The sequence below is a fragment of the Typopeltis vanoorti genome, chromosome 12 (genome assembly GCF_054136105.1).
Source record: "Typopeltis vanoorti isolate ZY-2024b chromosome 12, IOZ_Tvanoo_1.0, whole genome shotgun sequence".
Taxonomy (NCBI): domain Eukaryota; kingdom Metazoa; phylum Arthropoda; class Arachnida; order Uropygi; family Thelyphonidae; genus Typopeltis; species Typopeltis vanoorti.
This window is the reverse complement of record NC_143560.1, coordinates 45,133,043-45,147,414: the sequence shown is the minus strand read 5'-3', so window position 1 is coordinate 45,147,414 and position 14,372 is coordinate 45,133,043. Positions and strand designations below refer to the sequence as shown.

Sequence of the window (14,372 nt, the reverse complement as noted above, 5' to 3'; positions counted from 1 at the left end):
TATGACTTGGTCACAGCTGGTTTTATGCTTGCTTATATTCATACTGGATTTACTATAGTCAGCAGTTTTTGCCCTTCCAAATTCAGTGAACTCTCTGAAATATGAATTCTAATGAACATTCACAGAAAAGAAAAGTAGAAAAAACTTTACCTAAAAATAATATAGAACTAAAAATACAAGGGAATGGAAAGAGGGCAAAATAATTCCTTCATATAAGTGAGGCTCTAAAACTGCAGTAGTAAATTAATCAGCACTCAGGAGTGGTGGTAAAAGTACGAGAAAAAGCTGGTCAAGATAAGAATTTAGGAATGGGTGGATAATAATAATATGATACTCTATGTGGAGCAACATGATTTTGTGAAGAATCAGTCATGCCTTAGTAATTGACTGATTTTTTATAATAGAGTGACAGCTGAGTTGGATAAAGGAAATGGCTACATGATGATTCTGCTGGATTTTGCAAAGGCATTTGATAGAATTCCATATGGAACTCTGTTACACAAATTAGAACAAATGGGGATGGATATTACACTTTGTAATATGGATACAAGAGTGGCTGATGGATAGATACAGAAATGTGATATATGGAGGAGGAGAATGCATGTGACTAGTGGTGTGCCATAAGGTTCTGTGCTAGGGCTGTTACTGAGGGGAAATATTTATTTGATTGCTCATGATGCAAAATTGAATCCTACCATATTGTCAATCTATTTAAATAATTCTGAAAGCCTTGATTAACTATTATTTAAATAGGTCGACAATATGGTAAAAAGATGATGTGTTAGTTTAATGTGGAGAAGTGTCAAGTTATGAATTTTGGGATAAATAGATTACAAGCTGTGATCGCATTGATGGAACTGTACTCCAGGAAGTAGATGAAACTAGGGATTTGAGGGTGGTAGTGGATAGAGATTTGAAGTTTAAAGGATATATTGCTAAGGTTTGCCAAGGTAGCTCATAAGATTACTTGCCTATTGAAGAGCACACTAACAAATAGAGGCAAGGAAGTTGTTATTCCTCTTTATAAGTTGATATGTCCACATCTGGATTACTGTACTCAGGGTTTGGTCACCTGGGTTTCTTGGGGATGAGGAAGTAGTAGAGACGATTCAGAGGCGATTGGCCAAGATGGTGAATGGGGATAGATTGAGAGTTTGCAGGTTGCAGAAATTGGTTGATAGGTGAAAAGAGGGGATATGATATAAACATTTAAGCTACTTAAAGGGTTTTATAGGATTGATCCAGAGGAAATGTTTTGCACTTGGCTACAGGGGCAGAACATGAGGTCATCTGTGGAAGATGAGTAAGAGTTTAGTTAGTAGGGGTGCAAGGACTAGATTTTTCGCTTGGAGAGTGGTGAAGGGGAATGGATTTGCCAGAGAGACTGTTGTGAGTGATTTGATATCTGTCATACCGCTTCTTTGTGGAGGAGAGGTATGATAGATATTGTGTACATAGTTTGGATCTCCAGCAGTGTGTCTTTGGACTTCATGAAGTGCTCATACAATAACAGTAATAATAATTTGTTTCAATAATGGAACACCATGAATTGGCATAATCAAAATTATTATAAAAATAGAGGAAAACTCACTTAAAAAAAACTTATTTAATGTGATGGATAGATACAGAAACGTGATATATGGAGGAGGAGAATGCATGTGACTAGTGGTGTGCCATAAGGTTCTGTGCTAGGGCTGTTACTGAGGGGAAATATTTATTTGATTGCTCATGATGCAAAATTGAATCAAAGCAATATAAGCAAAGTGGATATTAGATCCAGCATTATTTTAAAGCTGAATGTTGAAACTGTAAAAGTTTTGTAAGGTAAGTAAGGTAAGTTGACCAAAGAGTTTACGGGTGTGCTGTAATATATTCATATTCATATGAATGAATTCTCATTGATATGAATATATGTAACAAAAGCTTAGCTTAAGTGGAAATGTAGTAGCCTAGTGTGGCCAACTCTTTAAAGGCTAATTGATCAGGTATGGTATTAATTTATTGATTAATCTTTATTTTGAAAGAAACTAATCAAAACACATACTTGTATATTCTTATTACTTTTTTTCCTTTCAAGAATATACAGCATTTTTTTTTTTTTTTTTTACTGAGTTATTTTTGGAATAAACATTAGTTTATAAATTTAGTTTATTCTTCAGAAGGTTGGTTTACAGGGCTGTTTCATTTCTCTTAGGCTTAGCTTTTGTTAAATAGGTTCTGCAGCATTTTATAATGAAATCAAAGGAAATTTATGGGAATTTATTAGATGTAGTGATGAAGAGAATGATGACAGTATTTCAAATAATATTAGGAGTGTTCGTATTAATGATAGCGGAAAGTTGACATTAAAGTGTACTTTGAATGGTATCACATTCTTATATACTAGTAGCAGTAGATTTGAGCTCTGCTAAAAAAAAAAGTGTTTTTTTAGTCTATAGTGTGGCTTTTTGTTGCAAATTGTGCTATATTTTTTTCAGTTTGGATACAAGTGTCTTTCAGTGGTGTTGTTGAAAGTTGAAGTGTTGAAATTTTTTGTTGTTTATATTGTGTTTTGCTACTTGTTGTTGAACTTCTGCTTCAGCTTCTGTAGTTGCCATCCATAAAGAAATGTATGTCAGTGGTATGCAAGGCTTCTGTATGAAAGTCTGGCTCTGCCTTGAATTTTTTTGCAGTGAATGTGTTGCAAAATCAGCTATATGTATGCACCAAAAAATGTGAAAGATTTGTGGACTGTTTGGGTAAATGAGAAGAAGGAAAGGGTTAACGTATGTGAAATGTCTGGTAGATTAGAGTGATTAGAAATGGCTGCAATCATCAGGACCTTAGTAGAAGAGCTTCGGCAGGTGTTAGTGAAAATGAAAAGTGAAATAAAACATCTGGAAGAGGATATTAAACAACTAAAGGAGAGATTGGCTGATGATAATGAGAAGAAGGAAATTAATATTATAAAGAGAGAGAGCCAAAGGATAGTCGTATATCAGTGTATGGGGACTCTATCATTAGAGGTGTGATTACTAATAAAGTGCACAAAACATGCTTTTCTGGTGGAACAATGAAACAAATAATCTATACATTGCAGAAAAAGGAATACCGGGCATCAAAATTAGTGGTAGCAGTCGTGGGCACAAAATGAATAGTGTTGTTGGGAAAGTCATAGGTGTGTTGCCCAGATATAATAACGGTGAATTGAGAAGGAGATGCGAGTTAATGAATAGTAAGATGGCTGAGTTGTGTGAGGCAGGGGGGGGGGGGTTCAATTTATAAATCTGTGGAGTGAATTTGAAGGGAAGTTGGAATGGTATAAAATTAATGGATTACATTTGAATGGGTTTGGTGTTTTGGGCATTTAGAAAGGCTATTGTTTTCTGAGAAGGCACAGAGTCAAGAAGTTAATGTAGCAAATGATCAGAGTCTACCTGTGAAACAGGATAGCACAAATCAACAGATTGTATGGCGGGAGGAAGATGGATATGAGATTGAAGATGTGGTTGCAGCAGCACAAGATGAGGCAGTATCTGCATAAAGGTCAGAATGAGACAGGTAGGAATGGAAATCACAGTCAGGATCAGGGAAAGGGGAGTAGTCTGAAGAGAGAAGAGAGAGAGGTGTAGTATAGCAGCTAGAATAGAGAATGTTGGTGCTGGTAGAATGGCCTCAAACACACAAGGGATTGTTATGTTTATACACAAATGTAAGGAGTATTCAAAACAAGAGAGCCGAGTTTGTTGCATTGATTGAGATGGTATGTCCCAAAATAACTGGAATAAGTGAAACGCGGTTGTCTGAGGAGGATGTGATGCCAGGAATAGAATTAGGATATATAATTTTCCAGAAGGATAAAGATGTGAAAAGAGGAGGGGAGGGGGGGGGAGTGCTGTTGGTGACTGCAAAGTGTGTAAGTTGATAGTGCATGTACAGATTTTGAATCTGTGTGGTGAGAAGTTGAAATAAATAGGTTAGTATATCTGATAGAATACTAATGTGAAATGTTTAGGCAAATTAGTTGGGCATGTAAAAAGAGGGTGATCCTGATGGGAGACTTTAGTTACAAGAATATAGGACTGGAAGGAGGAGATAGTGTATGGGAACAAGGAGAGCGAGTTTGTAGAATTTCTGAGAGATAAGTATCTTAAGCTGCACATGATTGAAGCAACTAGAGGCTTTAATGTTTTGAATTTGGTGATAACTTCACAAAATGTAGTTGTTAATGAAGTGTTGCCACTGCCACCAGTTGGTGAGAGTGATCATGAGGTACTTGTTTGGGAAGTGATGAAACAAAAAAGGTCACTGCCAAAATGGATACATGTTGAAGTATAGTTGTGGTCAAGGTGTTGGAGAGATTGGTAAGGAATAGAATCAGAATTGGGTTGATGGACATAGCATTCTTTATGATGGTCAGCATGGATTTTTAAAGGGTAGGTCTTGTTTTAGTAATTTACTTGCATTTTATGATAAGGTGACAAGTGTGTTATATAAGAGAGAATCATATACAGTGATATTCTTAGACTTTGTAAAAGCATTTGATAGATTACCACATGGTAAGTTGGCGTATAAGCTGCAGAAGATTGAATAGATGGTATATTGATTAGATGGATCAGACATTGGCTCTCTGAACAATACCAGCGGGTTGTGTATGATGGAGCAGTGTCTCAAAAAAGGAAGGTAACCAGTGGCATGCCCCAAGGTTCTGTTCTCGGGCCCCTGCTGTTTAACTTGTGTGTATACGATATATCATGTGAACTGACTGGGGATCTTCGGTTATTTGCTAATGATGCAAAGTTGGGAAGAACTATAAGTAGCACTGCTGATGTTAAATCCCTTCAGGAAGATTTGAATAGACTTTTTTACTTTGACAAAAGAGTAGGGTTGTAGTTTTAATATCAATAAATGCAAGGTGTTGCATTTTGGAGTGCAGAAATATAAGGCTGTGTACTATATCGATTGTGCCATACTGCAGAAAGTGGATTAGATTAGCAATTCGGGAGTGATGGTTGACAGTAGACTGAAGTTTAGAGGGCATATTGCTAGTGTTGCAAAGGCTGCACATTGTAGTGCTGCTATGATAAGAAATACTAACATGTAAGGATAAAAAAGTGATTGTGCCACTGTATAAGGCACTGGTCAGACTACACTTGGATTATTGTGCTCAGATTTGGTCACCTGGTTTTCAGTGTGATGTGGAGATATTGGAGAGGGTCCAGAGACAGTGACTAAGACAATATCAGAAGTTTGGAACACTGGCTATGGAGAAAGGTTGAAAAAATGTGGATTACAGGTGCATTATGCATCTACAGTTTCATAATATCAGAAGAATGAGTGATGATCTATATTAATTATTTAAAACTTTTCCCAACCCCCAACCCATCTCATGGCAGTGACTTGAAAGAGGAATCAAGGCTAAGATGAGAAATGATAATTACAAGGCTTCACTTTTTTTTTTTTTTTTTTTTTGTTTGTTTGGTGAGGAGCTCACTTTGAAGGTATTATCAAAGAATTGAGAAATATATATTATTACACCAAATTCCCCCAGTGAGTTGAAAACTCATTGAAGGAGACCTCTTCCAGATCACACATTACTTAAATACCTATATTATCTCTATTTGAAGACATTCATGGAGACACTTCACTATCTACTAGTGACCCATTGCCACATACTTACCATATTCCATATGATTTTTGGAGGATCATATTTCATCAGTGTACTCTCTCACAATTATCTGCCACTAGATCTCTTCAATATTCTTTCAGCTCTGAATTCAGATGACCATATCTGTGCATGGTACATTCAGAAGCCAGTTATTTCTTCCATTGTACAGTATAAGAATAACTTCTTTACTCCTATAAGGTTGTATCTTTTTCAACATTGCAGTTATCTGATGTGATGACTTTAACCTCCTTAGTAATCTGGTCCCCATAACTTGAACTCTCTGTCTAACATCATGTTAAGAGTAAAATTATTTAATAGTGTCGCCTGTCTGAAATGATTTTAGCAGCTTCCAACATAAAATGTTAAGCTGCATTAGAAGATCTATTTCTTTTTAGCATGTTTAATTTCTTTTGTGGTGTTTTTAAAAATTGTTTGTATTATCATTTGTAGAGCTAATCTCCAATCCCTGAACCAGTCTATTTTCTATTCTCCTCTTCAACAGCTTGTATATAACCTGTCATGTGGTAATCTCTTACATGCCTTTGCAAATTCCAAGAATGTCACTGTATATCTCCCTTAGCCAGCACATTCTTTGAAGATCTTATCATTAACCTCCTAACCGGCCGGCGTGGATGAAATATTCAACACTCCCTAGCTTTTTTCATGGATCAAAACTTCGTCGGCATTCTACCTTTTATCATGCCATTACCTTCCTCTGCCGTTAATCTCGTTACGGCTATTCTATAGCCATTAGTGGATTAACTGTTGCTGAGTGACCTTTGTGTCCCCTCCCCCCTATGTCTATTGTGTTGCTTAGAATTTCATTTACTGTCCTAAGTTATTTGACCTTTCTTGCCTCTAAAATGATTTATTGTCTCTTCCCAAAAATTGAAACGAATTTCACATATGTGAAAAAAATCAATCCTGAAATGACCACTGATCAGCCTTTGCAATGAATCTATTTAGTGATAGTAAATTTGGTGTATTTTATTCTACAAATCAGTGCACCGGAAGAGATGCACTGATTGTTCTTTCACTTTACGTGTAATAATTGAATACTTTTTTTTCGAATTTTGGAATTTTCAAATGTTTGCTTTGAAAATATTATGTCAAATATTTATATTTTTAAATAATATTTATTGAAATAAATATGTCCTTTTTCTTTCGTTTCTAGCGAAATAGCATTATATGGATCATCACATTTCAGATTTAGAAACGATTTTTTGTTATTCATAAAGACAAAATAAAAAAAAATGTTAAAATGCTAAATTGCATTACTCGGTTTCCGATAGTGTCTTTTTGGTATTAAAAATTTATATCCAATGATATTTTAGCAGTGATTCTTCAGCTTCGTCATTTATTTATTTATTTGTATTATGCATATTACAATAATATCTGGTGCATAACCTCGTAGATATGTTGAAAATATAATGTGAAAAATATCATATACGGAATGATTCAACATTTTTGCTCATTTTGAAGATTTTCTAATGCTCCCCCCCCCCCTCCTTATTCTCTCCTGGAACTGAATTGCATAACTACTCTAAATTTCTATACAGGTTTGAAAGCTTTTCTAGACAGCATTCAAAATCAATTACTTCATTTTACCATTTTGACAAAAGATATACGGCAATCAGATTGTATCCTGAAGCTTCTAATTCTGTTCTATTTATTTGCAATCTAAAACCAGCTGTTCTGCTGTCCGCTGAAATTATGTGAAATTTTAGAAATAATATGCTATATTTTCACCATGCAAAATTGTTATATGCATACCACACAAAAGAAAGTTCAGTAGTATTATTTGTGTTTGTTTTTCTTTAAAAAAAAATCTAAATATTACTTCTTCTGCTGCTGAAAGATATTTTTGAAATAATCTGCATCTTCTAAATACTTGGTAATATCCTCTTAGCTGGAGGAAAAGTTGAAGGCTTATTACTTTCAGTGCTATTGAGAAGAAAGGGGAGAACACTAAAGTGTCTCAGGCTGTAGTGCAGAATATGTCAAGAATGTCTTGTTTCCTTTTCGATTGTTGATTACCTATATTCTAACAGAAATACTGATATTTCGTTTACATGCTTATACATTATTTATGCCAAAATAATTGCTTCGTTTATAATGATCAGTTTCACTTTTATTATCAAAAATTAGAAATTAAATCATACAATTATCTTGAAAAAGAGGATTTGAATTATTTTCAAAGAAAAGGTGCATATGCGTTTCATAATCTTCTTTTTTTTTTGGGGGGGGGGGGGTATAGACCTAATCAATCTGTGGATATTTCAGATAATTTATTTCATAAATCGTTCGCAAGACAGCTGTTACAAATGTAAATCACTTGCGGAACATACCCATTCATTTTAGTGTAAAATAGTAGCAAAGGTTCAGTTACTTTAGATATCTAATCTAGAAGAAAATGTTATGTCTGCTGAGATTAGAATCTTACGTGAATAATTTTTCTGACATGATTTCTCTATTCGTTATAATGTAACCAATTTCCAGATTTTTTTTCCCTCCTGCAGACTTCATGTTATATGCAGTGATTTCTTCTTTGTACTACAAGAAAAAAAATCAGATAACAGGAGAAAAATATGTAGTATTTTCTTTTCCACTGGCTGAATTTACAATGTTCTTTCTTTGTGTTTTGAAGAGAAAGTGCAAATGACTTTTTTCTTACTATTTTTGCCATTATAACATTTCATAATTATAAGAGTGACATTTTACCGTTTTTCTCCCACACGAGAAACAGAAATAAGGTAGTAATAATATTGTTGATTCTGCCAAACTTCATTGTAGCAGAAATTTTTATTACAAAACTTTGTAATATATATATATATATATATATCTCCGAAACAAGAAATTTGGAACCCATATCACATCAGTGTTGAGTGTTGACAAGGTGAAAATGTTCCCATTATTATTTATATATTTCATTTATTAACTAGGGGGGCTATGCCCAACCCCCCGTGTTCCGGTATGGTAGACCAGTTCTCCTTCAATTGTGATAACTCGAAAGGGAGTTCTGCCCCTGAATTCTGATGACTCGAATTTTGAAGACTCGACACTCAGGGTAGCTCCTGAGTTTCAAAACGTTTCGATAAACATGATATAAAAAGGCTTATCATTTTATATATATATAGGGTAGATTTTATTTCATTATTTTTTATTGTTTTAATGAAATACTTTACCTGGAATACTCTTTCCAGTTTCTCTGTGTCATAAAAAGAACTTAAAATTTAGCTTTCAAGATGAAAAAGAAACAGTGCATTCGGGTATCCCTCTATCAATATTTGTCGTCCTGAAAAGGACTGTTTTGATGGCCTTGAAAACAAACATTTTTTTATTTCATACTGTTCAGAATTTAAAATTCTTGAACAGTGTGGAACACCTTGAAGCAAGGGTAAACACAAAGCAGTTTTACACTCAGGGCACCAGATTTTTGTTTCCTTTCTGATATTTTTTTTATTACATACATAATATTTGCGTGCAGGTTTTTTTTATTAGCCGTTGGTAGTAGATTTTCGGGATAATGGTTGGAGTTAGCAGCGTTCAACCTCAGATGTCTGGCAGGATTTCCTGTTTTTCTGCTTGCTAAAGAATGTGCATGCAGCAATGCCTTCGCAATTTCTATTCTGTATTCTAGATATGTTATGGTAGACAAACATTTTTTCTTGTACAGGAGGAAACTGTTCCAAATAAAATCCAAAAACTTCAAAATTCAAATAACATGTCCAAACACTTTTTTGTAATATTTTTTATGCTGTTTCCTCATTACAGAGTAGAATGATAGCTGCTGATCGCACCTGTCGACTCAACCCATAGTGTCGTTGTATGCACACATAGCGATGGGTTTTTCTTTCTTCAAACCATGCTTCTCCACGGATTCTGTTGATGGATTGTGCAGGGAAGATGGCAGAAAAACATCTTTTTTGTCTTTCCAACGTAGTGCAAAGACTTTTCCTCGCTGATAAGTTCGGATTTCCCCCTTCGATAGCTTTCCTGAAGCCAGATCTGGAGGCATATCTCGCCTTTTTGCATTTACAGTACCATAACTATCTATAAGATGCTGTAAAAGCAAATCAGCGAGATCAGGACACATATATAGTAATTATCCATTATAATGCAGTAACCTTTCCCCAGTAAAGGGTCTAGTAACTGCATTACTGCACGCATCGACAAGGGGAGATCCGAATATTTATCGTGCTCGATTACAGTTTGTTTTCCTGTATAAGGTTTGAAATCCCAAAGATATCCACTTTCCGATTCGCAAAGCATAAAAAATTTTACTCCATACTTCGCTTTCTTTTTGGGAATATACTGCTTACATTTCAGTCCACCTTTGAATGGCATAAGGCTTTCATCGATACTCAAGTCTCTCTCAGGAATGTAAAGTGATCTACATTTTTGACGGATTTTCATCAGAAAATCATAAATTTTGTTGAGGACTGGGCAAGGATGTGTTGCCTGATCGTGTTCCTCATTATTCTGAAAATACAAATACTTCATGATGAGACTGAATTGTTTTTCAGTCATAACATCACGAAACATTGGCGTGTTCAGAATCCAGTCTGTAGATCAATACATTTCGAGAGCGGGCTTTCGAAATGTATTTCGAAACTTCGGGTTTTTCACTTTCTTTATTCTGATATTGCATTTGAAGAATGACAGTGATTTTAAATATTAATTTCACCTATATCCGAATATCACATAATTTCCTGATTTATAATAATCAGGAAATACGTATATTGTCTGATTTATAATTTGCTAATTTATAATAATCACCACATAGTTTCAGTATCGAAAAATTAAAGTTATGTGGAACAATTACTAGAGAAAAATAATGAAATAAATAAAAACTGTACCTATGTTTCATAACAGTTTTCAGGTGTATGATAGTAATGCAACGGGGGGGGGGGGTTAAACTATCAGAGGCGAAATAAAATTCAATTCTATTGTAAAAATATGGAAATGAAATTTCACATTTGATATACATATTTTGAATGATAAAAATAAGCAAATGTATCGCTTACTTTAAAAATTGGAGAATAAAATATCTGAATTATCCAGAAAATATAAATTTAAATCATAACTGTTAATTTCATTTTGTAATGACCAATTATACAAGGAAACCAAGAAAGTGAAAGTACAGATTACTATACAACATGAAGAAAAAATTTAGTAATATGATTAAAGAATTTCATGTTATTCTCTATAAAGCAAAGTTGCTCAAGCGTGTCCTAAAGGAAATCTGTTAAGTATTATTCGATTTCGATGGTTTTGTACAAAAATAAAATTAATATAATCTGGAACGTCGGCAGCCGGTTTTCTTTTCTTTTTTTAAAAAAATATTTCAAATAATTATCGTGAATTAATTTCTTCGAGAACAAAGAAAAATCTTATGTCTAGTAAGCGATTAGAAAAAAATTAGCGCAAAAAAATAAAAAATTAAATTGGTTCTCCAAGGTAAGGCAATATTTAAGTGAAGAAATTATGCAAGACCTTTATTTTGTCCAGAAATTAAAATTGTGTTGTACAATAAAAAGAGAAAACAAAAATATAAATAATTTCTCTATTTTTAGTCTATCATATATAACTAAAATCCAGTTCACCAGCATGGAACAAGAAAGTCCGTTTCTTGTTATAGGCAACTGAGAGGCAGCTACGAACGGGAGATAATCGGATTAACCGTTCTCACAGCGTGAGGGTTTATCACACCTTCTAATGGACATGACAGTCAAATTGCACTTCTTATCCAGGTTCTTTAAACAGGTGGGCTGAATCTTATCCAGATTTAGTTGGACGTCTATAGACGTCCTAGCCGGTAGGGAGGTTAAAGCATACAAATTGCTGAAACAAGACTAACCTGTTTATATTCTTAGTTAACCGATTTATTCTTTGGGACCCTAAGTAATATTATTGATCTCATGCTTTGCAGTGCATGTGTGCACGCACGTGCACACACACACACATATCATTCTGATGGTTATTTTAATTGTTATAATAAAAATAGCATCTTGATTATAATCAGTACATAATTTTAACCTGTATGGATGAGAAACTAGATTAAAAAATTTTTCATTCTGTGAACAATATTTACATAAATAAATTGTTCCAATTTGAATATTTTACATTGAAACATGTATTTTCAGTCTCACTCAAGAATATAAATTAAGGTTTTTGTTAATTTATGCATCATTATGCATTCCTGATATAGCATATAGCTGATGCACATCCATTAATAATTTTAATGTTCCTACCTCTAGTATCTTTCATATTTAGGGTGATTCCATAATTTTTGCCTATGAAGTTGCCAGAGATTCTCCATACTTTCATCCATTATCAAACTATAAGTGTAGTAGTCCACATCAAGCTGTTTCATATCTCCCTAAGTATGCATGTAATGTGACTGAAGTAGAATTTGCCAAAGCAATTAGGCTTACTCAGAGTACCATTGAACCACTCTCCTTCACTGTTCCACGGTTGAGAGTAAGTATGTAATAAATTCTATTTGAAATTCTAATTTCTGGATCTCTAAAATAGTGTGTGTGTGTGTGTGTGTGTGTGTACTATTTTGCAAAAATAATACAGGGTGTCCCAAAATTCACGCAAGATTTAAATTTAGCGCCATTTGTGCCGTAAAGTGTTGCCAACGAGAAAAAAAGACAGCGTGACAGCTGACAGTTCAGGGTTATTAAAAATGGGGCGCTACACGAAAGAACAACGCATTTTCATTGTTGAGCAATATTTTAAAAATAATGAAGGTTTGGCAGCTACAGTTCGCAATTTTCGTACAAAATATGGTCGGAATAGTGATTTAACTTCATCAACTGTGAAATGGTTAATTAAAAAATTCAAGGAAACTGGATCAACTGGTGATCTTATACACTCTGGCCGTCCTTCAACGAGTCGTTCAACAGAAAACATCGAAACAGTTCGTGAGAGTGTTGCTGAGAGTCCAGGAACATCAATTCGGCACCGTGGTCTTGAATTGGGCATTTCGAGAAGCTCTCTACGGCGTATTCTCACGAAAGATTTGCATCTTTATGCTTACAAAGTTCATTTGACTCAAGAACTGAAGCCTACTGACCACACACAGCGAAGAGAATTTGTTGAATGGATTATGGAACAACAACAAGTGGATGCTTATTTTTCGAACAAAATCATCTTCAGCGATGAGGCTCATTTTCATCTTGATGGCTTTGTTAATCGACAAAATTGTCGCATTTGGGGTTCAGAAAATCCACGAGTGATTGTTGAGAAACAAATGCATCCACAACGTGTCACTGTTTGGTGCGGATTTTGAGCTGGAGGCATCATCGGTCCATTCTTCGTCGAAAATGCGGCTGGTAAGGCAATAACAGTTAATGGTGCTCGCTATCGCGACATGATAATCCAGTTTTTTGTGCCTAAATTGCAAGATATGGATGTGAACGACATGTGGTTTCAACAAGACGGTGCCACATGCCATACAGCCCAAGAAACAATTCAATTACTGCATGAGTCATTTCCTGGTCATGTAATTTCCTGTTTTGGTGATCAGAATTGGCTGCTCAGATCATGTGACTTAATGTCATTGGACTTTTTTTTTTCCCCCTTTGGGGTTTTTTGAAGTCTAAGGTTTATGCCAACAAGCCCACGATCATCCACACCTTGAAGGAGAAAATTGAGCGCTGTATCAACGAAATTCAGCCACATTTATGCAAAACGGTCATGGAAAATTTCGAAAAACTTCTTGTCATGAAAAAAACTTCTTGCGTGAATTTTGGGAAACCCTGTATATACATACATATATATTTTTATTAATTATTTTTGCTTTTAATATTTTAGACAGAATTTTTCCAAGATGATCTTTTCCCTAATACACGAATAACATGGATGCCATCCATGACAGGCAAGGAGTGGTTTTCAGGAGAAAATATTCAGCCAAATATTGCTAGCCTAAAACCAGAAGGAATGATACCATGTATGTAAATTTCACTATGCATTTGCTGTTTAAGTATGTTATAGTCATTCCTTGATTGATATAAACTTTCCTTTCCTTTATCCCTTTCCATTCTGGTCCTTGTCTCTCAAATTAAGAGTGATGTTAGAAATCAAACTCTAGCCATCTGATATGAAGCATAGTCTTAATATTTCTTTTGTGTTTTGAGAGACTTGTTTACAGTTTGTTTATATCTGATTTTTTTTTTTTTTTAATTTACTCATGAGAAAATTATCCATAAACTACTAATGTAGCAGCAGAAAGAATCATTTTTTGATAACAGCTTTTAAGAGAATATTTTAATAGGCCTTCACTATCGAACACCATTTTAACAAACTACTGAAAAATACCTTCCCCCCCCCCACACACACACAGGCACATTGTTGTTCTAAAGGAAATTCACTACAACAAATCATTCTTGAGTTTCCTATGAGTTGTTCTAGTGAAAGTCAGCAATATTATTATTATGTTTTTTTTTTGTTTTTTTTTTGATAGTGCAAAGACATTAAAGGTCATACCGTGCCAGGACACAGGTTACAGCAGTGCATATGGTAAAAGGTTAGTAGGACAATCACAAACAACCATGTCTTTAGGGGGATTCGAACCTGCAGCCTCCTGGCTGGAGAGCAGATATGCTAACCACTCAGCCAACCAGGTTGGCTATTATTATGTGGACCCCTCCAGGGAATCACTGATTATAACTTGGTTATTTGAAAATAACTTTGTTATTCCTACCAGTTGGATATT

The 14,372-nt window shown here is 34.7% G+C and overlaps 1 protein-coding gene across 1 annotated transcript in view; it reads left to right on the top strand.

Annotated features, from left to right (window-relative positions):
* Positions 1-14,372, top strand: part of pod1 (coronin) — a 434,089-nt gene that overhangs the window by 385,979 nt on the left and 33,738 nt on the right. The window contains exons 21-22 of the mRNA XM_090401146.1: positions 11,924-12,130; positions 13,472-13,607. Coding sequence (XP_090257272.1) covers positions 11,924-12,130; positions 13,472-13,607 — 343 coding nt within the window. The remainder of the gene's footprint in view (positions 1-11,923; positions 12,131-13,471; positions 13,608-14,372) is intronic.